Raw genomic sequence first — 25,767 nt, forward strand, 5'->3', positions numbered from 1 at the left:
CATTGGGAATCAAATCGTCGGTGAGTTTGCAACGGTGAGTCGTCTGGGACAGCCTTCGGATGGGGCGTTCAATATACGACTCCATACCTGGCACGATTCTGATGCTGACTTACTGACTTAAGCTGACTTGGTAGTTCGTCTTCTACAAACATTTATGCATTATTTCCAGTATGCCCACAAAGCCCACAACCCATAGAAATGTTGTTTTTGTACAAACCATTGAAACTGTAGGCCCGTCCGTAGATTTTCCGCCTGCGCTACACCGATTCATTGGTTTCTATGCGTCAATAAACTGATTGCCTTCACCGCAGGATTTGAACAGTCGCTCCTTCGCCCGTAACGTCGGGACCGTCGATAGGTTAAACGCACGGACAGTGTTTTAAGGACATAGCAATATAGCGATGCTAACAGTGATTAGTTAACACCAAACAAAGGCAAATTTCTGTGTTACACAAAAGGCACTGACGCAATCTGAAATAATATTCACTCACCGATTTCAGTGACATTTTATGCTTCATTTTTGAAAACTCGGCGAAAGAAACCTATTTTTGTGGCATTAACAAATTTGTTCTGTTTCTCATAATTCTCATTCTTCTTTAAGTGTTAAGTTTTTCCTGACAATTATTTGTTAAGGTGTTTCGGTTTAACTCGGGGTCTGCTGAGTTGATAGTCGTATGAAGGGCTACAACCCTGGACTGCGGTCGAGTAATCCTGTCTTTTTGACATTCATTCTGACGGCGCGCATTTTTACACATTTCCGATCTAGCCTCCATTGTTATCGGTTGCCCTTTTCAGTTAAAACAATTTACGCAGTAAAAAAACGTTCGAAAACATGAATCTGAACGGTTTGCCTGACGAAGTAAGTGATTCACAACATCAAGTAAATGTAGGTTTCTAACAATTGTTTGCTTTCGACAGGTGTTATGCCAGATTTTCGATAAGCTCGATGTCTACGAGCTTAAGACGGCGTCCCTCGTGTGCCGTCGGTGGGCGGAACTTACTTTTTCGGGTCGTAGGATGAACCGTGTGTTTTTGAAGCTGCGTTATTCCAATTTTGATTGCAAGAATTTTTTGTTCAACACAAAACGAAAGTACCCCAACATTCGTCAAGAGTGGGAGGAAGATGATAATGATCAGTTTAAAGGCCTAGTATGGTTACAGCGCACGCTGAAGCCTAATGTCCGAGTGTTAGATATTTTGTTTGAGGTAACTTCCGAGCAATTGCGATTGATTCTGCTGGAAGCACCTGAGCTAGAACATTTGTCGATTGGTGTCATTCAATACTGTCACTGCGGAACGAATGGACCGTTCCCGGTTTTACCGAAGTTGACATCACTGAAGTTAATCCAGACAATAATCGACCAAACTGACTTCTTCCGTAGAAGCATGCCAAATTTGCAGAGTCTTAATATGAAATGTGCGTCTGATTTTGAACTGGAAACATGGAAACACCTGAGCGGACAGTTGAAATTAGCTCATGTGGGTGCTTTTCTTAACAAATATATTGACCCGTTCCTCGAGCTAACGTTTCCACTCCTAGAGGATTTGTCCATGAATGAAGATAACTGGGTAAAGTTTGCAGAGTTAGCTTCAGGGAGAAGTCATGACTTTTTTCAAAGGCACCCCTTTCTTCGGAAACTCTCCATCCGCATTAGTGTTCCGCTAGAATGCGTTGAATCTATTGCTCACCACTGTCCTAAGCTAACTTATCTACACCTTAATCTGAAAGATCCGGAAGAGGGTTATTTGGAGTCGCTGGTGCAGCTAACTAAGCTGAAGGTAAGCAAATGAAACACAAATAAAAAAGTCACTCAATATGTTATTTTTGCAGCATCTTTCAATATACGTACCAAATACAGAAGACATAGAAGGATGGGATGAGGCAATGGCGCACATACCTGAGCTGAAGGTAAGAAAATGGAACACAAAATGGAACATTTGATTCAATATACTATTTCTTGCAGCATCTGTCACCACAGGGAAAAGTGGACAGAAAAATTCTTCGTGGTCCTATAAGGTCTCTCGAATTCGTTGAATTAAATGTGAGGCTTCCTAGAGTTTTGCTTGAGAACCTTTTTGAAGTTGCGCCACGGTTGAACTGGCTGAAACTCAATCACAGCAATCACGATCATTTTGAGTTACAGTTTATCTGCGAGAAGTTTTCGAATCTCCAACACTTAGAAGTGAACGTGAAAGACATGGTAAGTTGAGCCATCGATTATAGACCTTAGTTGCTACAAAAGCCCTGCTTTAATTGTGTTGATTTCCTTCGTAGATTGCAGCCAACAATTCTGTACGATTTGATAGATTGGCCCACTTGCAGGAACTTAAATTATTTGGGCTTAGCAACATTCATTACATTAATCGCAACAACGTTCGGTGCTTGACAATGCGCAATAGTACGGTAAGTGTATATTATATCAGAAAAAGAGGAACCAGGGGTCATAATCGAGATGTTTAATTGAGTAAATTCTTACAATCTTTTCCATCGCCAAACGGTTCATCTTCGACGCTTGCAGATAAAGGACGACGAACTCAAACAGATACCGGAAAAGTTCCCTGCGCTTAAGAGACTGATCCTCGAGAAACACTCGGTGTCTCTGGCTGGTGTCGAACGGCTACACAAATTGATGCCCTCCTGCAGAATCGACTATGACAACAAACGCTTCTACCCCGTTGACGATGGAACTTCGAATTGAAAGACACCCGTAATGGAAAGAATATGATTTATTGCGTTACTCGGCCAACGAAACAAGATGGTTTTCAGTTGGTGCTTAATATGGCTCTATCCGTTCTAATAGTAATAACAAAAATTTTCACTGTTGATGTAGACACAATTGATTAAAGGATACAAACCTAGTGATCAGTACAACCCAAAAAAAGTGTTTATTCTGAGTTCGGATACATGGATGTGTTTTTAACCATAAAATAGTTTGCTTTACGACGTCATCATGACAACTAGAAACTTTATTGCTATTCACAAAACAGGCTAACAGCTCTTCTAAATACCTCATCCGCACCACTATCGATCAAACTCTCGATCATCATCTTCACGTGCTACCTTGCTCTTTGCCGCCCGATAGTCGTAGCTTCCGATTTCCGGATTCTCCTGTAGAAACTCATCGTACGCTTCTACGATGCGCAAGCATTCGTCGACGGATAGCTGAAACGAGCGGGCCAGCGGATCGACGGACGCCTTCCGGAACGTTAGTTCGGTCAGTTCGTCTCGCACCTTTGGTGGGTACAAGTTTGAGACGCCACGCCGGCAGTACTTCTGGCGCATAGAAAAGATGTGTCGAATCACCTTTTCGACCGTATCGAAGTGAACCTGAGTCAGTGGCGTCTGTAGTGGAACGATCGTAATCACACCGACGTCCACCTCAGGCTTTGGAACGAACGCGCGGCCCGAAATGATGAAGCGCAGTTCCGGCTTGCTCCAGATTTGATTCATCACAGACAGGCGGCACCGTTGCTCGGATACAATGGGTGCCACGATGCGCTCCGCAACTTCCTTCTGGAACGTGAGCGTCAGGCTAGCCCGACCGTACCGCCATGCCCCGGTCCGCAGGCTCATGTCACGCAACCAATTGATGAGCAAGCGAGTGGAAATGGCAAACGGTAGGTTACCGATCAGGTGCACCGGTGCCGGTACCGTATCCAACCAATCGTGCGGCTCGCAATCCGGAAATGCGCTCTCGGCCTGATACCTCAGTATATCACCCTGCACGATGTCCATCCGCAGGAACGGTTCAGCCACTTCGGCCAGCATTTCCATCGTCGGCATGAAGCGACGATCCTTCTCCACCACCACCAGGTGGCGTGGCCGCTGCCGTATGATGGAACGGGTGATGCCTCCCGGACCCGGTCCGACCTCCAGCACGTGATGATCGTGGATTTTGCCCGCGGCCCGAACAATTTTGTCCGTCAAGCGTTCGTCCATGAGAAAGTTTTGCGACAGCTGCTTGATGGCCCGCAACTGATAGAGTTTCACGAGATCCCGTATCGTCGGTAAGGGCGGAAGCCGGATGCCCGTCGGTGCCAGGATTTTCGGTATTTTTGCCGACGCTGCCATTGTTTTCTTACAACCTAATCACGCAAATCAAGGGATGTTGTTTTCTTGGGTTTTCTGGAATAAGGAAAAGCGAACTATGGCCATTGCAAATGACAACATACACAAGAGGCAATGTGACGTAAGAGTGTTTACCTTAAACGAGTGCACGGAGCGATCCTCGATCCTACAGTGCCTTGTTCTCGACCTCCAGCTTAATCGGTTCCTCAAAGTCGTCCAGGAACTTTTCCTGCTTCACGGAAAACATCGAGTAGAGGTATATACTGAGAACCGTGCCGCCTAGCGCCAAGCCGGTCAGTTTGTTGTTCCGTCGCTGGCGCTGGAGCTTCTGCACGCGCTGTAGGTTCTGCTGCTCGATCAGTCGCATAAAATCCACTTCCGCCCGCTTCAGCTGTCGACCCGGTTCAGCGATCTTGAACTCACCCTTAGCACCCTCACCGGAGGACATTGTAACACGCACGCGGCACGGAAATAAGCCGATTTCTGCTGCGGAACGTTTTCTCGACGCAATTGGCGTTTATCGGACCATCGTGTGTAGTTCGAGGAGCGACCACCAGGCGCTGCCAACTACGATGATATAACTCGCGTTTTTCAGGCGATATTATGCACATTCAATTAAAAACTTCTGTAATAAGCAAGTGGGTGTGCTAAAGAAAATGATGAAAATTCGATTGTTCAACAATATTTCGTTCAATTCTGTGCCCCGTTTGGTCATCCACGCGACTTAGAATGGCTGTACCGGAGCTAGCTGTCAAACGGTCGCAAGCCACGAGAGAGCGCAAAAAGGCAAAATCTTTTCAAAACAAAGAGAGAAATCACTCTCACCCACGCACACCAACAATCCAGCTGATTTTGTCCAAAGAAGTGTTGGTGCAAGCCAACTCGCTCTCCCTGATTCTCTCTGCACAACGAAAGGTTCTCTGAGAAGCAATTCCGTTCCAGACCAATAGAAGCGAAATTTGAATTGTGCAATTTTGTTCCACCGAACCTTTTCTGGACTGCGCAAACTGGAAACAACACAGACGGTGGAATTGTTCGCCGAAAATAGGGCTAAACGTTTCAAGTAAGTAGTTTCTACTACAATTGGATGTTTGGTGATTTGATCTTAGTTGCTGAAGGGGAAACGAAGCTAAAGTGAGGGCTGGTGAGAGGAAACAGACAGAGAGAGGAAGAGAGAACTAGGTTCAAAACAGAGACGATGCAACGCAACAACTCAATAGGCAACCACAAAAACACTTAATCGCTAGTGCTGGAAGTGAACGCACGGACGGAACGAGTTTTCTCGTGACTGGAGTTCCTGTGACTGGAGTTCAGCATCCGCCGAGGTCGGTAAGCAAATTATCTGGCCACTACTGGAGACAACAGTGCGTGCGCGTGGACAAGAGTAGTGAAAGTAGTCGTGGCTGGATTGCGATTTCCCTGCTCCGCTGAAAGAATAAAACAAAAACCACGAACACTACAAGCCAAAACGATTCGGAGTGACCAACGACGAAGACGGCGACGACGCAAAACCGTGTTTCTAGCCGCGTTTAATCCGCGAGTGTTGGTGTGCACGTCGCGTTTTTGCGTCTTCCCCTGGCCTTTTCGGGACTGGCGCGGATCGTGAAGTTTGCGGAGAAGACGGGTCCATTAACCTGCCGCGGGTCAACCGCAGACGCCGCCGCGTGCTTTATCCACACCGCCCGCCCGTGTCCGTCGCTAGGCGCACCGAGGCGTCTCAAAATAATTTCCGCCGTTTTTCTTTCCGTCCATTCCACGTCCGTGCTCTTTTCGTGCTGCTCTGCTCTCTTTCTCTCCTTCCTCTCTCACCTCACTGGACACGCAGAAACCATAACAAAGAACTGGAACTCTAGCGAACTAGTTATTTTGCACCGCGTGTTCGCCACAGTGCGTACCGTAAATGGCGCAGCACGTGTGTGCGCGTTAGTGATCGAGAATTTCGGTTGCAAAGTGCATCGGGTGGCGGTGTGACACGTGCTCCCAGAATGGTCCCAGAATAGAACGAATCGAATCCGTGTGTCCGCGACGACGACGACGGCGGCCGGACCAGAAACGAAAGCAAAAATTAGAACTCAAGACGCCGTCAGCGGGATCCAAAACAGCTGCAAGCTGCAGAGTCACCACCGTAGAAAGTGCATCATTCCGCAACGAGACGGTAGAGAGCGAGAGAGAAGACTGCTGTGGAAGAGTGAGATCAAAAGGAAGTGACGTACGAAAATAGAGCGGTCCATACCACATCGTAGCAAGCGAAGAAGGAGAATGGAAAAAGTCATCGACTGACATTTGAACAGCACGGCAGCGCACATGGCCACGTAAAGTGCGATTGGAAAAATCGTAAACCGCTGGAGCTTGGGAGCGAATGGCATTCGGTGCGGCCACATAATCTTTTTCTTCTCATTTCAGCCGTTTGGAATTGAGTGAAGCTTGCAGCCAGTGAACCAGGGTGTTTGTGTGTGCTCTCCTCCTCTAATGCTCCTACCATAATTAATGGCAATCTAGTCGGCCACCACTTCTCTTGGGGACCGTCTTCTCGCGACCGAGAAGAGCGAAAGAAACACACGGCAACGCAAAGGAGACACAAACCATTAACCAGCTAGTGGGTAGTGATCGTACGAAAAAGGAAACAGTGCAGTGTTGGATAGTTTTTGTCGGTGACTGTGTTGCCCGCCGTGTCGTCAACCGGTGCATTTGCAAGCCCGAAGATCATCTCATCCTGCCTAAGTGCAATAGCTCTGTACGCAAATAAAGCGCAAAGGTTCATCGCGCGAGTGCGCCAGAGGTCTACAAACACAGCCGGAGCCGTGCATGTGCAGCGTCGGCCAGAGAAAGTACGCACGGCTGGACCCAGGGACGGAAACGACTAGAAAACGCGGGCGAGAAAGTGAATTATATGCCCCGGCCCGACGGCTCCTGTCTCATCGTTGGACGGTGGTAGAGGAAAGTGGGCGACTGAAGGAAGGAGCTCGACCCATTGGTCCTTGGTCTGCCTGGGTTGCTATCGGTAGTCCACGGTTTGATATCGATTCAGTAAACAAGGCGCTCCCCAAGGAACCATTATATCGCGCGCGCGAGGAATAGACTTAGTAGCCAGCGTTGCCCGTAGCCCCAGCAAAGTATGCCGTTCATCTCGAAGGACTGGCGTTCGCCGGGCGACTCCTGGGTGAAGACGGACGAAGGCTGGGAAAAACTGAAGGTGCTCGAGTGCGTCAAGCGGAAAAGGTAAGCTCCCGGTAGCTCCCAGGTTGTGGAAGGGTTACGTAACGAACGTCGAAGGATTGTCGAACATGATAACTCCTTTCTAAATTTTGATAACCTTTTAGTGCAATCACTGCCCCGCAAGAATGGCAATGACGCAATAATCCCATAACGATAATCCTGCTGATCCAAAGTAGCTCGTGTAATCCTCCACCTTGTGTGTTTATCTTGCATTTGATGATGGCACTAATAAAATAAACTACTCCCAAGCGGCGGTCACCCAACCCCCTCCTTCGGCCGGCCCTAAATATAGATCGTAATGCAATTATGTTTAATGATTCACTCGCGGGCGCGTGTAACAAAAGCATCGACGTGTAATGAAAGCTCCATCCCTCCATCTGATACGTACGGAACGGTTCGTGTGTAACGTGTACCGTATGTTGCCGCATTCGAGTCATATTTGTGATCTGTTTTATCAAAGAACTGCGCCGCTGAAAAGTAGCGTATAGAAAACGAAACGGGGAAAACACATTTTATCGCTTTCTGCTACAGGTTTATTGCTTCTTTTGATTGATATTGCATCTTTGTTGTACGGCCTACTACTTCGCCGATCGATGATGTTGCTCACAAAGTAATCTGATAACGCGCGCGTGATGAAGCGATGAAGCGAAGTTCGGTTCGTTGCTCGTAAACATAGTAGTGCAGCAATGGTTTTTACCGATCCATCCCCGGCCTGCCCATTTAGTGGGCTTTTCGAAAAAATTCCGCAAAATTCTCCGCAACGGCTGCATAATCACTTTGTGACCTCAGCAGTGTCTTAAGTGGATTAGATTTGGGCTTTCGGCCGAAAAGTTTAAGTAACTGTTGCGTTGTGCAACACAACCGTGACTGCGTGGCGGAAATCGTCCAAGCTTCCTGTCACGCACGCGACGCCTGTAGCATTTGAAGGTCTTTGTTCTTCGCTCACCCAACAGTGTCGAGAGACATTCACTACGTATCCTTCGGAGCTGTCGGGAGGGTGGCCCCCATAACTTTGCAACGCCTCGAAAGCCACAGCTGCGAATGTTGTTGGGCTGTAAGAGGCCCTTGGAAGAGTCCGTTCGTGGTCAAAATTGGGGGGACCGATGGAGCAACTCCTGTCATTGGGGAGGCGATGGTTCGCGTTGCTTGATTGACGCGTAACGATACAAACAAAACAACGACGTAGAGTGCGATGACAACAACCACTACGACACGCGCGCAAACCGCGTCAGCTGAGTTTAACGAACGGGTTGTCTCGCGAGAGAGAGAGAGAGTGAGAGAGAGAGCGCCTGCGTCAGGGCGAAAGAGCATCGCGAGCGACGAGACCCAAGGGCGGTGCATAAAGAAAAGTAAACAAACTTTTGGCCGTTGATGGCGAGAAAACAATCTGCGTGTCGCGGGTGTGTTCTGAGTCATCTTCACCTGCTCCCTCCGCCGGATGATAACATATCTGCCACGATTTCTCTTCGTGTCACGCACGAATCAGTGTGTGCATCGGACACCACAGATCCCGCTGCCTAGGTTGAAACCCCACTGAAATGGCTTCTGCTGAACTCCGATGGGCCGATGGGCCGATGGGCCGATGGCTCAGGCTTACCCAATGAGCTGTTCCACTTTTGTTTCCAGATTGCCTCACAGCAACCATAGTCGTGGCTCCATGACCCGTGGGGCACGGTGACACCGGTGGTGATGGCAATCGCATGGCTACTCTTCTTTATGTAACTAATCGTGCGAAACAATTATTGGTGGCGGTGAATGCTGTTGTAATTGGGACCGCCTCTTGCCAGCCGGGCCATCGGTTGGTGGCTCTTCTTCTGCGTTGAGTAGACGATAGACAGATTCACCATTTCTACTTTGTAGTGTGAATTTGCGCTTTATTCATTGCGGTTTGCTCCTATTTTTATAATAATTCCCTCCTTGCTACTTGATCCAAGAAGATATGTCGCCTCACTGCATTAGCGCTGCCAGGGTCCCTCGACTTCTGCCGGATAGTCGCACCGTTCCAGATCGCCGAACCAGCGCAACTGCACGTGGCGCCCGTAGAAGTGAAAACCCGGGCACTCGTACACCGTCAGCGAACCGTCTGTGTTGCAGGCCAGCAGCATCCGATCCGGACACTGGGCGCCCGGATCGAGGTCTTGCGGTGTCAGAAAGTTGCGCTGGCACTGCCGACAGTACTGATCAACCTGCCGACTGTAGTGGATTCTGCGGCGATCATGTTGCTGCTGCTGTTGCTGCTGGAAGTCGGTCTCGATGGCACACATCTTGCGTGAGTCATCCCATCGGTGCAGATAGGGACACTTGAGCAACACGGCACGACCGTACATACAGCGGTAGTACAGATCGCGGCTCGTCTCATGCTCGAACGCTATGTGGAACCCGAGGTCATACGACGGGCACATAAAGTCGGGAGTTTCCGGTGCAAAACACCACGGCGAAACAAGCACCGGCACGACCGGCAGCAGCACATGGTGTCTGGTGAGACAGAATGGGTTCAGCTCGTAGTACGGTTCTCGGCCGCTCTCGCCAGACGATGCACCATTCGGTGCTCGATTCAGCGAAGCCTTGGCTAAAAACGGACATCCCGACGAGGGTTTGAATCCCTCCGATGAACCGGGTTGTTGAGTGTCTTCGTATGACGGAGATGCCAAGTCAGGGTTTCGGCCAACTTCCGGAGAATCTTCGAATGCTCGACCCGGAGCTGCTACCACGTCCGAGGGCTTTCGAGGCCCCGGTTCCCTTGGAGGACCTTCTTTTTTAAACTTGATCACAATGCTCTCATCCTTTCCCAGCACCGTGACAAATGAGCGGTTGGAAGGTTTCTTGTGGGATGCTTCATCCAATCGAGGACGTGCTGCGTCCGCCTCGCTAACATCCTGCCGTTGGCTGTCTGTATCGGCAGACAAGAGCGTATCGTCCATTGATTCTGATTCGTTTTGGGTGTTTGGCTTAAGCGTTTCGAATTCCACTACCACTTTCATATCGTCCGCCTCAGAGTCCTGCCGTTGGCTGTCTTTGGTGGCCGACAAGTTATCAGCAAATGGGTCCACTGATGGTTCGTTTTGGGTACTCGGCGAAGGCGTTTCCGATGCCTCCTCCACTTCCATATCATCGGCTAGCAACTCTACATACACATCATCGAACGTTGTCGGGTTGTCCGTGGTCACGGTACTGCGGACCTCCGCCGTTGAGCCTGTTGTGCTTTCAACCTGCCGTGTTACGTCGGACTCTCCTGTTTCGGTCTCTCCGGAGCTCCGGGAGCTCGTCACGTATGCTCCGTTCGGTACGTCCAGTGCAGTTGTGGCGGTCAGGGTGACCATCGAGTCCATTGGCGTTTCCTGCGGGAACTTCATGCCGTCTGCCAGAGGTTCCACTTTTCCCGACCCGGGTTCTAGGTCGCCGCGTAGCTCTTGACATTTTCCATCGCAACCCGCCACAGAGCTATAGGTTGTCGCTGCTTCGCTAGGTTCGCTAGTGCCAGAGGGCGACGCATTCATGTCATCTTCATCCATGTCGGCTGCCAACAGTTCGACGGCTATCGCGCCTTCGGATGCATCGCTCCAGGGTGTTCTTTTTGGACCGCCGAAAACTGGATACATCGGTGGGGTGGCGATGCCAGTTGTAGCGTCTGATACTGCTGGGCTCACGCTGGTGGCGCTTGTTGGGCCAGCTGTTGATTCGTCTTCCACAGTTGGCGCTGCAGTGTTGGGGGGCACGGTCTCAGCCACAGTGTCTGAATCGCTTGATCCGCTGTTCTGTGGCTCACTTGATGTCGGGCTGTCAGTGGCCGAGGTATTGATCGTACTTGTAACATCCTCCGTTGCTTGAGTGGATGTGTCCGTCCGTTGTTCTTCCTGTTCCTGTTCCTGTTTTGAATCCACCGATTTGTCCAACTCCATGTCGTCGGCCAACGGATCATCGGTTGTGGCTTGTGATTCCGAACCCAGTTTGGACCCGTACACGGACTGAAGGTTCGTGTCTGTAGTCGTTGTCAAGGCATCAGCCTGTGCACTATCGGAACTGTCCTCCGAGTAAGCCTCCGGGGCACTTTTCAGAAGCACCTTCATTTTGCTCATTGCGTCCGTCAGTATATTCCGCGGTGGAGTGGTTGCGTTCTCCACTTGGCCAGCGGTGGTAGGATTGCGGTTCTTTTCTTTATCCGCCTCTGATGCCGTCAAATTTTGAGTCTGGTCCTTTGAAGTCACGGTGTCGTTGGTGGTGGTTGGAGATGACACCGTTTGATCGGCGCTTTCTGGGGAGTGTGGTGCCGCCACCTTGTCACCCAAGGATGCTGTGGTAGTTGTGGTCAGTTCTTCATTACCGATTTTCTCACTAGATGATGATGCCGTTGGAGGGTCTGTTGTGGCCTCGTTCTGTTCTTTTTGTACCAAACTATCGGTGACCGTTGTGCCAGACGTTGAAGTACTGGCTTCGGATGGACTTACGCTAGACAAAGCGTTGCCGGATGGCGTAGACTCAGTGTAAGCGGTTCCATCCTTAGCCCCTGCTGTAGCTTCACAGTTACACCACTGCGCCAGCAGCAGTTGCACCGTCAGTAGCACTCCGATGGCAGCGATTGCCGTAGCTCTGGACTGCACCATACTAACCTGACCACTAACTGATCTCGGCAGCGCCACCAGCAGCAGCAGCGTGTTCGTTCGTCAGCAAAGTGGGTTAACTTTTGCACACTAACCTTGCGCTGGTCATGCACTTTATAACCTCTCCCGGGTCCAGTGGGTGGCGGCAGATCATCGGTACGTGATTCCGCGAAAGCTAGAAAGCTGGCTCGTGCGGTTAGATAACGGCTGCCGAACATGTCTAAATGCATCGGATTCAATCAGAACTGAAAGAAAGGCTCCCCGCTGATCTCGTGCCTCGTATCGGCCGACTTTTCGCCCGTGGCCTTGGCCACAAGCAAACAGCCCTACACCGTGGCAGCAGCATCTTATTCATTCCTCCACCGGGAGGGTTACAGGGTACGTTGCCTTCGGACCAATTTCAAAAATCCCCCACTTCCACGGTGTGTAGTGCCAACCGATTTGGCCGCCGAAGAGAATGAGCGGAAGTCTGATACTTTCTCTCTCGCCCGCTTTGCTGAAGGTTTCGCTCCTTCAGCGGGTCGCTGTTTGGGCGAATAATTTGGGAAGAACCCGGAAGTAGGTCAAAGAAATGTAGGTCGAGTGCCTGTTTTTGCTTTCCTCCAAGCTGTTCGTCTGTAATGTACGGCTACGGAGCTGGCTGCACCATTTCTGGGTGCATCTTTGGAATGCACCCGTAAGACCCATTCAGTTTGGATGGCTTGGTTTGTGATAAATAGCGTCGAATTATCGAATTCCTCCTGAACATAACTGAAACTTTCATTACATAAGCAGCATCAGGATAAGCGTATTAGGATCGGAGGCAGAACTTGGCGTGCCCGAAACGACGCGTCCGGAAAACACAAGATGCTCGGTTCGGGTTCGGGTTCCTTGAGATGCTTTCGATTCGCTTTTACTTTTCACCCAACCGACCAACAATCACAGTTCCGATCGAGGTGGAGCACAAGAAATAATTTGCCTCCTACCCGATCTCCCGATCACTTTCTTTGCGGGCCTTACCGCAAAGCAATTATCGCCGAGCGCGACGTGTTTCTCTTCGCTTTCGATCGAACCGTGACATCATGGCCAGCGGTCGGCAAAGTTTTCTTTCCTTTGGCCCCCCGTCTCCCCGGAAAGGCCGGCGCCACTTTTGGGCCCTGATCTCCGGCGAAATGGATGGTTTTCCGCCGATTTGCATCCATCTTTCAGCGGCGTTACGGTGTGCGCCTCACGTGGCGGCCTGAGTTTCCATTTCATCTGTTGCGAAACCACATCAACCTCCTCTGTCTACACCGTCGGTTCAGATATTGCCGCCTTCCGTCGAAACGGAATTCGATAACCATTGGCCAACGATTTATTTTGCTTATCGTTAGCTCCCAAATTTAATCCACCCGTGCCTCGAAATTTTCTCCTCTTTGGCGGGCGGAAAACCCGAGAGAAAACCCGCTGGCCGGTGATAACCGTTTGAAGGCGGAGCCGATCGGGCCCGATGATAATGATGATCATCGTGTGTTTGCGTCGAAGATGACGGGGGCGCTGGGCACGTGGGGACGACCGATGTGGATGACCGGCAGACAGCGTGCAAAATCGATGCCTGAACGCCAACGCCCTGCCGCCACGCGTTACGGTTTTTTGCATCGCCTGGGCGGCCATGCTTCGAGGCCACCGCAGACCCGCAGAGGCCCCGCCGCAGAGCTGGTCCTCCGGGGTGGGTTGGTGGGTTGATTAAACATTTAATGGCCACTTTTTACGCCGCTTTTCGCGACTCGTTTGATGGTCAATTATTTTAATGGCGTTCATGCTGCTGCGGTGTGTGACTGATGGACTCATCGTGGTCTGGGGAAGAAAAGGGTTCACAGGCGCGGAACACAGTGAGGTGGTGGATAGAAATTGGTCTGTGGCCATTAGTGCCTTTGAATGAAGGTACAGGCGGCTTCTACGATACTAATCGTCCTTAACATTCGTATGTTGTGCATTTTTCACACACTTTTTACGATCTTTCTCATTGCAGATGCATTTCGGAGTGCAGCAACTCTAGCGATACCGAAAATGATAACGAAAATGGGTATGCATATTGCTTTTCGGAGGGTTCCTTGCTTCGGTTGTACATTTCTCTCGAACTGCTTCGCACTCATTTCAGTGACCAAGAGATACCTCCGCACTGCCACATCACGCTTAAGTGCACCCGCGAGATTGCCGGGTTCAACGGGCTCGGCGAAGCCGTTCGGCGGCTGGACTTTCGCAGCTCGGTCCGCGATGGTCGCCGGTTCAACTACGTTTGTGCGCTGCTGCGGCTGCTGGTGTCCGGGCGAGGGATCACCAGTCTGCCCGGCGGTGCCCAGCGCCTGTTGCTGCAGATGCTCGAGGAGGTGGCCACGTACGTAAGCGACTCGCAGCAGAACATCAACGTGCTGCGGGGCCTGGTGCAGCAGCTGCGCGCGCTGCTCAACCAGGAGAACCAAAAGTGTTGGGGCAAACCGCTCGGCAGCCAAAGCTTGTGGGCCGAACACGTGCAAACCATCCAGCGCATACAGGACATAGCTAGTCAGATTGAAATTCGGGAGGCAAGTGATGCAGCGGGGGACGGGTGGGCTTTGGTGGGGCACGGCTTCTAATCTTCTTCTGTTCCGCCGACACCAACAGCCCGGTCCTAACATACGTCCTAAACTACACGACCTGCCGGAGGAGTGCGTGCGGGAGATCATCCTGCGGATCACCGACTACAAGGACTTGGAGGCGTCCGCTTCCGCCTGGTCGCTGATGGCGGCCCTCATCTCCGAGCAGCGCGTCTGGCGCGAGCTGTCGCACTTTCACTTTACCAAACAGCAAATCGATGTGATACTGGAGAAGATGTGCTTACAGGACACGAAGGAGCGCCACCGGAACTGGCAGGCCATTTACCATGCCTTGCGAAAGTGCGTAGCACGGTTCGGTTTTTTTTTATAGCCGTTAGCTTCGACTTACCTTTTCTCTCCGTCGTCTCTTGCAGGATGTATGGCGTGCCAGAAGAGCTGCAGTTTGCTGAAATTCTAGCCTTCTGTCGGCTGTGTCGCTGCCTGTTTTGGCCATCCGCTGGCCACCCGTGCATCGTGGACCAGTGCCCGGACTTCCGGCAGCGCGTCGAGGAGGCGGGCAACAGCAACATCATCGAAACGCAACCGGTTCCGCCGGCAAAATTTCTGCAATACTTTTCACTGTAAAGCCGCGGGACTCGGAGTGCACCGGCTAGGCTACTTTTCGTCCCAATTCGTTGCTGTTCGTTACTGTGGCCGCCGTTTTCTGTGTGTTAGATGCTGATTAGCAGTGCAACGATACAAACATTGAGCCTGACGCCTCAAGCGGACCTTTGGCCGGTTGATTTCCTTGTTTACGAAGCAACACCCAGAGTAGAAGGAATTGGGGAGCGCATGATGCAAAACGAATGTATTGTTGACAGAGACAGCAGAATTGGGAAAGTGTGGCGCATAGCATTGATCAATGTAATCCCTCCCCCTTGATAGTGGCAACACTATATCTGCGTAGAGCATACAATACTAGTATTTAAACTATCAAGATATGAGCATGATGCGATGGGCAACAACCACACACAGGACTGTAGCAAAGTGAGATTCCGAGCAACGCGAAGAACAGCGTTGATAGATCGAACGATCGGGGCGGAAACATGGAAACGCGGGCGGAAACCTCCAGCCGAATCGGTTAATACATAGCTATATACATTATATATTCATACAGAAAGAGAGATATTTTGAAGGCATAAAATCAGACACACCCACAAGTGCGCGCCAGCCAGCATTCGAGCTGTATTTTCAAAACAATCGATATTTAAATGTTTCGAAGGTGGTTGACGCATCCCGCCCTGGTAGGCGGGAAACTATTTACAGAACGTTGCTGCCACTCTGGAACTCTCGAACAGAAATACCAACGGAAACTCAAACGAACGAACCGCAGCCAGAAATAATATAAAACAGCTACAATACCCAGGATCGCGAGTCGCGGTATTCACTATTATACCGCGGAAGACGGCGAAGGATCTCCGGTGGATTTGCATCTCGCTATCTCGCTTACCGACAGAGCTTTGTCGAAAAACGAATTCATCTTTACGGATAACCGAAAACCGGATGGCAAAGGTGTCGTTCGAGGACGGCGAGGCTTGTGTTGTGGACAATACCCGAACCCGAACCGCTACAGGAACGAAAGACGCGGTTTTTCTGACTAAAACTAACGAGGTCGAGGTCGTGTTGAGCCGATTTCTCTTTGCTCCATCGAAGGCGATTACAAGCGGTTTTGCGTTTCGTTGGACGTTAGGATATGAGAGAACTACAACTTAACCTTTTTCTCTGTCTATTGTGATAAACGTAGCGTTGTGTTTCAATCTGTGTTCCGTACGTTCGTACGTTATAGGATCTTGATGCGATGATATTAGAGAGCGATTCGGGAAAGCGTCGCCCCGTAGGAAGCGAGTTAAAGGACGTGGCCTCAAGGTGGAGCTGCGAGAGTAGAATAATGTGATAAAGGTTAGCCCGCGGGAAAATAATTCGTAGCTGCGCGGTCTGATGACGGGACAGAAAGGGCGGTAACGAACGACACCAACAAACCAACCAAAAAAAGAGAGAGTTTTTAAACGGCCAAACGGAACCGCTCGCACTATTTCATTAGAACGATTTCTCTACGCTTTTGGACGGTTTTAAATGCAAATTTGTAACGATAAAAGCAGCTCTAGTTTATCGCGCCATGTGTAGTGGAGTTGCTGGATGACGGCGGACCTAAAGGCGGAATAAACGAATATCGTACGGACTCTAGGTTCAGCTGGTCACCGCTACTTATCCAGCGATCAATGGGTTGTGCAATTAGGAACACAAACGACTCCCGGTGTTATGGTGTTCGATAAAGGAAAACTCATTCAGCACTTATGGCCTATGTTACTCGTTTAGAGGAGGGTCCCCATATCGTCATGCCCTAGAGCAGTGTTGGATCTTACACGATGATTTCATGTAGTAGACTTAGATAATTTAAACCATTTCGAACAGAATTCCTTCGGTGCTACGAGGCGCGGATCGCTCGTGTTAGGTCGAACCGATATTAACGGTTTTGTTTGGTCGCGTGGTTCCGATCGGTTTACGGTTGCGTTTGCTGAAGTAGCCCCTTCCCGCACACAGGCGAGTTTTTGGAGCGAAAACGTACGCGATGCGCAGCGATGGCACACATTACAAATATCCTTCTCCAGTTCTCTCGACGGAGGGTTAATCGTAATTAATTCATAAAACAAAGAAATGAAACAAGCATCTTGTGAACAAGCGAACATTTTCAGTAAACCTACCAACGATAGTTGCCGGTGGTTTGAAATTCATTGAACAGTGTCCGAAACTGATATTGTCCCTTGTTTTTTCTTTTGCAGTTAGGATTTTGCGCCAGCTCGGTGGAAAACATTACTGTGGGGCTACACGGGCCGCAGCGTAACAATTTTGAAATTTCATAATACTGCCAAACTGCTGCGCTGCTGTCAAACACGTTTATGGGTCGGCCGAGGCGTAAAACCGACCGCAAAATCGAGTGCAAATACTGTTTGCATACGCTTTGTAAGTAATGTAAGTTCTTATTTGCTGGAATAGCAACAAAATCTAAAAAATCTGAAAAAATAACATTCAGAAATTAATTTATTTCTCTGCTGTTTTTGTTTTCTCGGACCAAAAACACGAATGTAAACACGTTTGACATTTCGTTTTTATATTTTTATAGCGCAAACGAAGTGACGTTTTGCGGTTGCGGATGGTGTAGAAAATTGAGGCACTTGCGCTCGAAGGGTTAGCTCGTTGTTTGACATTTCAGACGCATTGCATTGTCCCCAGCGCAAGAAGTCACCGATCTTGCGTACCGACTCCGACGGTTCCGTTGACCGCGTAGCCTCAAAGCCAGTGTTCTGTGCTCGTTGCCGCCCTCCCGGCCTACACGAATTGGCACTATTGGAAATCGTTGTGCAAAGAGGACCGACCGGACCGACGACCCATCATCCGCCTCTGGAATGGCCGCTGCACCCGTTATCATTCCATCTGTCGCGAAGCACACGTCGACGGTAAGTGGCCGTCGACGGTGAAGGGGCCAACTCGGACAGGCGGGCCGCCCGGCACCGATCGATCCCCTTTTCCCTGATGTGGCCTTTCCTTATCGCAGTGCTCACTCAAACTCCCACTTTTGTTTTCTCTCTCTCTCTCTCTCGCCCATTTGCTCTCTTTGCAGTTAATCTTCCTTCACGGACTCGGCGATACGGGGTATGTTGTTGTTTGCACCGTTAAATGGGAACGAAAAACATAAACTCGGTCCCGAAAGTGAACCCGCCACCCAGCTGCTGGTTCCGGGTGCCGAGACTCTGTCAGTGACGAAAGAAAAATCAATTTTCCTCATCACTGTATTCCGCCCGGTGCTACCTTCCGGAGCTCCCCTGCCGCCCGTGTGACCGGTTGGCTTGCCACTTTCTCCAGTGGACAATGCGTGTTTGTGGCATGGATTTTTTCTCTCTCCGTCCTCTGCCTCATGTGTGTGTATGTGTATGTGTGGCCCTGATTTGCGTGACCTTCAACGATGGCCGGCTGGGCGGCGGTATAGAGAGTCCTTTACGTAGGCGCGACACACAGCGCTCTACGGTGGACGTTGATTGAATTATGTAATGTTTTTTTTATGCTGCTCCCTCCGACAATCGTCGCTTGGCGTACAATGCACAGAAAGTGCCTTCGACGGCGGAGCCAAAAGTGGGTGTTCCATTAAATCGCTTTCGTATGTCTATCGCCTTTCCAGCCATGGGTGGGCCACTTCGATGGCGGGACTCCGTACGGCTGACATGAAGGTGATCTGCCCGACGGCAGCCCCCATGCCGGTGACGATGAACGGTGGCTTTCGGCTTAACTCGTGGTTTGACCTGAAGTCGATCTCGATCAGTGACCCGGAGGACGAGGAGGGCATCAAGCGGGCCACGCGCACCGTGCACGATCTGATCCGGAGCGAAATGAAGGCCGGAATCGCATCGAACCGGATCATGCTCGGAGGCTTCTCGCAGGGCGGTGCGCTTGCCCTGTACGCGGGACTAACGTTCGTGGAACCGCTGGCCGGCATCATTGCGCTGTCGTGCTGGCTGCCGATGCACAAGCGGTTCCCCGGCGACCGAAAGTGTCCGGATACGGTGCCGGTAAGTGCGGCACGTCCGTCCGAACAAGCGAGCCATTGTATAACTTGAACGTTTTTGGCCCTTTGGGTTGTTTTAGATTCTTCAGTGCCACGGTGACTGTGATCCGATCGTGTTTTACAAGTTTGGTCAATTATCCTCGAGCGTGCTGAAATCGTTTATGCAAAAATCTCACTTCCAATCGTACGAAAGTCTCGGCCACAGTGCCTGCGATGCGGAGCTGGCCGATATGAAGGTAAACGAATGTGGCAATGTTCGGTATGATGGTGAGAATAACGTCGATAAATGGTGCTCCCTTTCAGAACTTCATCGCAACACACGTTCCTCGTCAGTGAGCGTTACCCGTACGGGCATCGGCCAAAATCCCACACGCTCACATCCCACAAATTACCACCAAACTGGCGTGCAATCGCGCGAAAGAAATGTAAAATTGTGCAAAGTGTGACATCGTGAGTCTCCGGTCGTTAATTGATTCGTTTTGTTCCTTCATTAAACAATGTTGTAACTTACTGGCGAGAGGAGACGGAAAAGATCAGACCAGATGCTTCTGCGATGGTGTTGTGCTTCGGTATAAAAATGAAGAATGAACATTACATCCTAAATACTTAAGGGCACGTAGGTTCGGGAGAAAAGCAACCATTGTTTTAGTAGGCGCTGGTAATGTGACAGAGGACTACACATTTTAAGGACTGCAAAACAATACAGAAACTGAGTCAATATCTTTATATCCTACCAGCAAATGGGTGAGCGAGTACCGCCTCTCGGTACGCGGACTCAGCGAAAGCAATACGAGATTCATGTCCACCACTGCTGGCAGCGTCGCGCCAAGGCATTGATTTTTCGCAATCTAAGTAACGTACGAAACTAAGCAAAACGAAACGTCCCCGGAACTAATCGTAAACGTAAGTCTATAAAAAAGTATTCAAATCAAGCAAAGTTCATACGCAGCTTTACGATGAAAATCGATCAGAGGGATGGCGCGAATGAGTAGGATAATGAAGACGAAACCGTGAACGTGAGACAGAAAGTTAAACTTATTCTATTTTAGTCAAAACCAAGCAGAGCGTGGACACTCTATTTTCTGCTAGTTTAAGGTTTCAGCTCGTGCTAATCCGGTGGGCAGTTTTCGTAAAAACTGTTTTAAATCTACTATTATTCACCCTTTCGCAACTGGTTCCATTAGTTTCAGGTTTTGTTTTTTCCTTTCTTGCTCCTATTCGGAGGGCCTTTCATTCCGCTATTCCACCGTGTGATTTAATCCATTATGTTCCTTTGACCGTTCAAGTTTGTGACGAAAATTGACAAACGGCCGACAAAGCTACAATCTCCGAGTAAGCCGAACTAATCATTCAATGCCAACACAAGAGAGATAATAATGAAAATGAAACAGTGTGGAAACAATCGAAAGGGCGCCGTTAGGGCACAAGTAGGCTCTGTAGCCATTTACCAGAGAAATAGCTTTCCGTATATTCAATCGCTGGCAGAGAATACCTTCTTCTGGCATGAGGGAGATCCCCATCCTGTTACTCTATTGGAAGCTGGTAGTCACTTTCGGCAAATTATTCAAATCCTTAGATCACATTACTTCCGCGTTGCGTAGGAAGCGAAAAGATGCGTCAAAAGCGTTAATCTATTCGAGCACGAACCGTATAATGTGGAAAGTTTAAACCGCTTCGCGATTAATGCGTCCCCTCGGTCGAATGGTGGTTCATTGGCAGACAGAAATACGGAAGAGGCTATGGCATCGGAAACCGGAACTACTAATAGAAACACAACCAACATAATGTAATTTGATCGTAACACTACTACAAGAGATACAACAATATATTTTAGGTTACAAAACGCGTTTGCCCTTTCTTTCAGACTTGAAATAAGCTTTGGAAAGGATGGCGAAAGTATGCAAATATGGTAAGGTTGGATGTCGAAAAACCATTTGCAGATAGTTCGTACAATAGGGTCGATATATTTCGCAAAGAAAACTTCATACACATTTGACGATCATTCATTTGCCAGCCGTAGTGTAGCAAAGCGATAACCCCTGGAGCGGGTGCCCCGGATCAACACCTTGAACGTTCCCTTATTGCATATTTTGAACAGCTTCTCCAATCCTTTCACGGTCACGTACGCGAGTCCGGTGACTTTACCTTCGCTTAGGCTGAAGCAACACTGCGTCACGTATCCGAAGCATTCACGGCTGCACTGGTCCCTCACCGTGGCCGGCTGACCCGGCAACCACAGTTCGGCCATCTCTTCTAGCTGTTCCTGCACTCGCATCCCATTGTTGGCCGCCGCGATTCTCACCAAAACGCCCGGATTGGCCCGCTGACGGCGTTTCTTTTCGCGCACCCGTTGACCACGCAGGCGTTTCAACGTGCGCAAGTGTTGCGCCCGGAGCACCTTCCGCTCGCGCTCGTGCGGATCTTTCCTCAGCGGTTCCGTGTACACGGGCCCGTGCTCACTGTCCAGGCGGTTCCTTTTATTCGCCCGGAAGTCTTCCCGCTTCGGCAGACAGAGGATGGCATTAGCACCCGGATTACCGCGCGTTTTCAGTGTTATCAAGAGCGGAACAAGGGCAGCCGGCGGCAGACCGATGCTACGGATGTTGAACTTTCGGTCGAGCGCCAGCCGTAGCTTAGCCAGTGCATCCTTATCGCGCAGGACGAAGAAAGTGTCAGCCTGTGGATTGTCCACGCCGCCCTTTGCCGTACCGTTCCACTCGTGCACGAGCTGTGTCCAGGGGCACCGGAAGGGGGAAGCGATGGACAGCTTCGTATAGTTTACCCTCCGGTTGTTCGGGCGATTGAAATACCTTCGAAGGGCTTCCGTATGCGCGGTGGCCGACTCGGACCGCCCGAGAATCGTATCCGGAGCAGCCGAGCGATCGGTGCCCGATTCGATCGCCATCATGTCGAGCTCCCGTTGACCGGCCGCTTTTGCGCCCCACCGGGTAAGCGAGTGCCACAGTGGAAGTCCGTAACCGGCCGGCACAATAACGTCCCAGCCAGCGCCGTAGCCGAGCCGCTTGTAATCGGCATCCTGGGAACCGGGTGTTTGAAGCAGCAAGATCGGTACGGGTTGAAGGTAAGCCTCAGTAGCGCACCGTTCACCCGGCACCAGTGCCTCGATGCTACGGCGGTGGCTCAGTTCGTGGGTCGATTTCATCTCCTCCGTAACACGGTTCCGTATAGTGTCGTCCCACAGCGGCGAGTAGCTTGTGGAAACGGTGGCCGTGGGGCACTGATTGTCATCCAGCTGGGCATATCTCGAAGGAATGCCGGGCAGTGCTTTGGTGCGCTTTTGGGGACGATTTAGACGTGGATCTTCGACGACGAGACCGATCACCTCACCCGGCGACAGTTCACCGGGCGATGTTCGATCTTTGTTGGCCCCCCAGTAGACTGCCTGCTGTCGAAGGATTTTCTTAGCCTGTGGCACACCCTCCACGAACTCACTGTACCAAGTGCCGGTGCTACGGGATGGATCAAACTCCGCGGGAGGTTTGTAAAGCCGCAACGCTTTGGCAAGAGTCGCCTGCGATAGCGGACCCGTCAGGTGGAACCGATTGAGAGTGTCTTTCAGTTCGATCACCTCTACCTCGCCGTTGGCCTGCGAGGTGGCTCGGTATCTCGGACATCGGATGTCGACCGGATTGCGCGTGATGTCTGCGAGGCATTCGCTTGTCTCACGGAGAGCATTTTTGAGGCCAAAAATTAGTACCAACTGTTCGACCAGCTTCCGGTAGAGGCTGGGATGGGCAAATATCCAAACCGTGCGTCGGTCCTCTGTTTCTCCGGCTCGCCACACAAAGCGTACCTTTCCGAGGCACCCGTACGGATACTGTCCGTCTTCGTACAGCCACACGTAACCGGCTCGAGTTCCCGCGCCGTACGCTTTTCCTGCCATGGTCAAGCCCACGCGCTCGCTGCATAGCCGGCGCAAGCCTTCCCGCAGCGCTGTCTCGGTTCCCCGCACCTCCACACAGCCTTCGTAGGACAGGTCATGCAGCAAGCAATGCTTCGAGGTTGCCCGGTAGCACGCTCGGTAGCCCTTGTTGCAGGGCGTCTGGGCAACCTTGTAACCCCACCGGGCGGCCATGTGAAACCGTCGGGCGTGCCAAATGTGCGTCTCGAGCCACACGAACGTACGCTTCCGTCGCTCGTACTCCTTCAGCAGATTGTGTGGTTTGCGACGAAACTTGCGCGACGGCCGCTTTTTCTTCTCCGACACGCCGCTCTTGCTGAACTGCGACAGGTGGGCGGAGCGGAACTTGCGTGGCAATCGCTTCGAATTGTACGACATGGCACGGCGTCTCATGTGCAGCGGCAACGATTGGTGCATCAGCTTGCGCTGGTGCACGTTGCTGGCCATCTTGCGCAGCATCAGTAACACCTCGTCCTTACGCTCCTCGGCGAAGCGCACCATTTCGAGACCCATTGGCAGTGTTACGGGGCCACCGACAGCCGCATCATACTGGAGCTTCTGCGACTGTTCCATCGTGGCTGACTTGGACAGCGCAGGCACCCTTGAGTGAAAACCTTTAGGCCAATTTTACTTTTAACCACCAATCGAGAAGAAAAACGTTTGTTGTTGATCAGCATACCGGCGAAGCGAACTGTCAAAAGCACGTTGAACGAAACAGGGTGACCCGAAACACTGAACGAAGAGCTGAGGAGAAGCTGAAGCTGTTGCAACTGCTGAATCATTCGTAATTTTAACGAAAATTGCCTCATCTCGATTGCCCGTTTCGTACATTATTCTAAATATCCTCCGTTCCGATTTCCGTTCTTTCAGTTTATATCGTTTTCTTCCTACGTTTGTTCGCCCGCCTTGTCCTGACGAAATATACTTTGAGGTTGGGGTGTTAAAGCTTGAATTTATTATTAATTTTCTCACTGTGTACTACACATTTTGTTTAATTGGATATAGCGGTAACTATTTTCAATGGGATAGAAGCGACGCTTACGATAGTCGACTCTGCAATGGGGCATCACTTTATATAGGAATTCGCCATAAGCCAGAGACACCGAGCATTTCTCGAGGATCAGTCTCTGAAGCGCAGGGAACGTGTGCGTTATCATTTGAAAGTGTATGCTGGTTACCTTCAAACGTCAAAGGCGATAAAAGATTAAACCCGTGTTTGCTCTCTCTGATACAATATTTTTTTTTTCTTTTGTATTATAGAGACTTTGAGCCGTAATGGCCTAACATTCGTCTCTTACTCTCTGATACAATATGAACTTACCTCACCACGCGATATTGTCAAGCACCGGACGTTTTCGTGATGAATGTAATCAATGTTGGTAGGCCCCCTTAATTTAAGGTCCAGCAAGTGAGTTAAGTTATTTAATCGTACGGAATCGTCGGCTCCAATCTACGAAGGAAATCAAAACAATTAAAACGGGGCCTTTGTAGCAACTATAAACCATAGTTGGCGATGGCTCATCTTACCACGTCTTTCACGTTCACTTCTAAGTGTTGGAGATACGAAAAGTTGTCGCAGATAAACATTAAATGAACGAGATGGGCGTTATTGATTTTTAGATATTTCAGCTGTGGCGCAAAAAGGCTCTCGAGCAGCAATTCAGGATTCTTCAAATCTAATTCAACGAGTTCGAGAGACTTGGGACCTCCATGAAACTTTTTTCTTGCCACTTTTCCTTCCAATGACAGGTGCTGCAAAAAGTAGCAATTGATTAAAATATTGTTTTTTGTGTTTCATTTGCTTACCTTCAGCTTAGTTAGCTGTGCGAGTGACTCTAAAAAATCTTCTTCCGGATCTTTCACAAGAAGGTGTAGATAAGTTAGCTCAGGACAGTGGCGAGTAATAGATTCAAAGCATTGTAGTGGAATAAGATCTCTGATGGAGAGTTCCCGAAGAAGAGGGTGTCTTTTGAAAAATTCATGACTTCTTCCTGAAACTAACTCTTCAATACTGCCAAATCTTAAGGACAAATCCTCTAGGAGTGGAAACGTGAGCTCGAGGAACGGTTCGATATATTCCTCACAAAAAAGAAGCACATGAGCTAATTTCAACTGTCCGCTCAGGTGTTTCCATACTTTCAACTCAAAATCACACGTACACCTCATATTAAGACTCTGCAAACTTGGCATGCTCCTACAGATAATGTTAAAGTGATCATCCGGTAAAACCGTGAACGGTCCATTCGTTTTGCAATTGCTCTTAATCTTCAAATACTCCAGTTTAGGAGCTTCCAGCAGAAGCAATCGTAATTGCTCGGAAGTTACATCACATTTTAAATCCAACATCCGGATATTAGACTTAAGCGTGCGCAGTAACCGTACTAAGCTTTCAAACTGATCAACTTGGGAGTAAAGCGCATTAACTTTAATGTTGAGGTAGTTTCTTTTTGTGTTGGAAAAAAAATCAAAATCGGAAATACGATGCTCCAAGCACACACGCTTCATCCTTCGTCCCGAAAAAGTAAGTTCCGCCCACCGCCGGCACACGAGGGACGCTGGCTTAAGCTCGTAGACATCCAAGTAGTCGAAAATTTGGTATAAAACCTACCAAAAACAAACACTTGTTAGAAACCTACATTTACTTGATGTTGTGAATTACTTACCTCATCGGGCACGTTATTCAGCTCCATATTTTCGAACGAAAGTTCACTGATCTTGATCAAAAAACGGGAAATATCTTGGGAAACTCGTTCAAAAAATGTTTAAGAACCAACACAGAATGAATGTCAAAAAGACATGATTCACAGTTG

At 49.8% G+C, this 25,767-nt stretch overlaps 5 protein-coding genes across 8 annotated transcripts; 2 read left to right on the plus strand and 3 right to left on the minus strand.

Annotated features, from left to right (window-relative positions):
• Nucleotides 1–2,892: 2,892 nt before the first annotated feature.
• Nucleotides 2,893–4,345, minus strand: LOC131207145 (dimethyladenosine transferase 1, mitochondrial). 2 transcript variants are annotated; one of them, XM_058199766.1, is made up of 2 exons: nt 4,205–4,342; nt 2,893–4,146 (listed from the first exon to the last, which is right to left on the minus strand). In XM_058199766.1, the coding sequence occupies exon 2, from the start codon at nt 4,070–4,072 to the stop codon at nt 3,023–3,025; it is 1,050 nt and encodes a 349-aa protein (XP_058055749.1). In that variant the 5' UTR covers nt 4,073–4,146; nt 4,205–4,342; the 3' UTR covers nt 2,893–3,022. The 2 variants fall into 2 exon arrangements, with proteins under 2 accessions (XP_058055749.1, XP_058055741.1); XM_058199758.1 differs by having other exon boundaries at nt 2,898–4,126; nt 4,205–4,345.
• Nucleotides 4,346–5,027: 682 nt separating this feature from the next.
• Nucleotides 5,028–17,174, plus strand: LOC131206462 (F-box only protein 25). Of its 3 annotated transcripts, none has more exons than XM_058199019.1 (6): nt 5,028–5,132; nt 6,473–7,288; nt 13,874–13,927; nt 14,003–14,426; nt 14,506–14,777; nt 14,852–17,174. In XM_058199019.1, exons 2-6 carry the CDS (start codon nt 7,185–7,187, stop codon nt 15,060–15,062), a joined length of 1,065 nt encoding a protein of 354 aa, XP_058055002.1. In that variant the 5' UTR covers nt 5,028–5,132; nt 6,473–7,184; the 3' UTR covers nt 15,063–17,174. The 3 variants fall into 3 exon arrangements, with proteins under 3 accessions (XP_058055002.1, XP_058055000.1, XP_058055001.1); XM_058199017.1 differs by lacking the exon at nt 5,028–5,132 and adding an exon at nt 5,321–5,394; XM_058199018.1 differs by lacking the exon at nt 5,028–5,132 and adding an exon at nt 5,367–5,398.
• Nucleotides 17,175–17,681: 507 nt separating this feature from the next.
• Nucleotides 17,682–20,869, plus strand: LOC131206191 (acyl-protein thioesterase 1). The gene is made up of 5 exons (XM_058198638.1): nt 17,682–17,932; nt 18,097–18,128; nt 18,652–19,039; nt 19,116–19,271; nt 19,339–20,869. The coding sequence occupies exons 1-5, from the start codon at nt 17,882–17,884 to the stop codon at nt 19,369–19,371; spliced, it is 660 nt and encodes a 219-aa protein (XP_058054621.1). The 5' UTR covers nt 17,682–17,881; the 3' UTR covers nt 19,372–20,869.
• A 165-nt stretch (nt 20,870–21,034) lies between these two features.
• On the minus strand, nt 21,035–23,473 carry LOC131216833 (ribonucleases P/MRP protein subunit POP1). Its single transcript, XM_058211417.1, has one exon. The coding sequence runs from the start codon at nt 23,468–23,470 to the stop codon at nt 21,035–21,037; it is 2,436 nt and encodes an 811-aa protein (XP_058067400.1). The 5' UTR covers nt 23,471–23,473.
• A 452-nt stretch (nt 23,474–23,925) lies between these two features.
• On the minus strand, nt 23,926–25,734 carry LOC131211441 (uncharacterized). The gene is made up of 5 exons (XM_058204939.1): nt 25,621–25,734; nt 24,764–25,561; nt 24,485–24,709; nt 24,279–24,407; nt 23,926–24,135 (listed from the first exon to the last, which is right to left on the minus strand). The coding sequence occupies exons 1-5, from the start codon at nt 25,645–25,647 to the stop codon at nt 23,926–23,928; spliced, it is 1,389 nt and encodes a 462-aa protein (XP_058060922.1). The 5' UTR covers nt 25,648–25,734.
• Nucleotides 25,735–25,767: the final 33 nt, after the last annotated feature.

The sequence above is a fragment of the Anopheles bellator genome, chromosome 1 (assembly GCF_943735745.2).
Source record: "Anopheles bellator chromosome 1, idAnoBellAS_SP24_06.2, whole genome shotgun sequence".
Lineage (NCBI taxonomy): Eukaryota > Metazoa > Arthropoda > Insecta > Diptera > Culicidae > Anopheles > Anopheles bellator.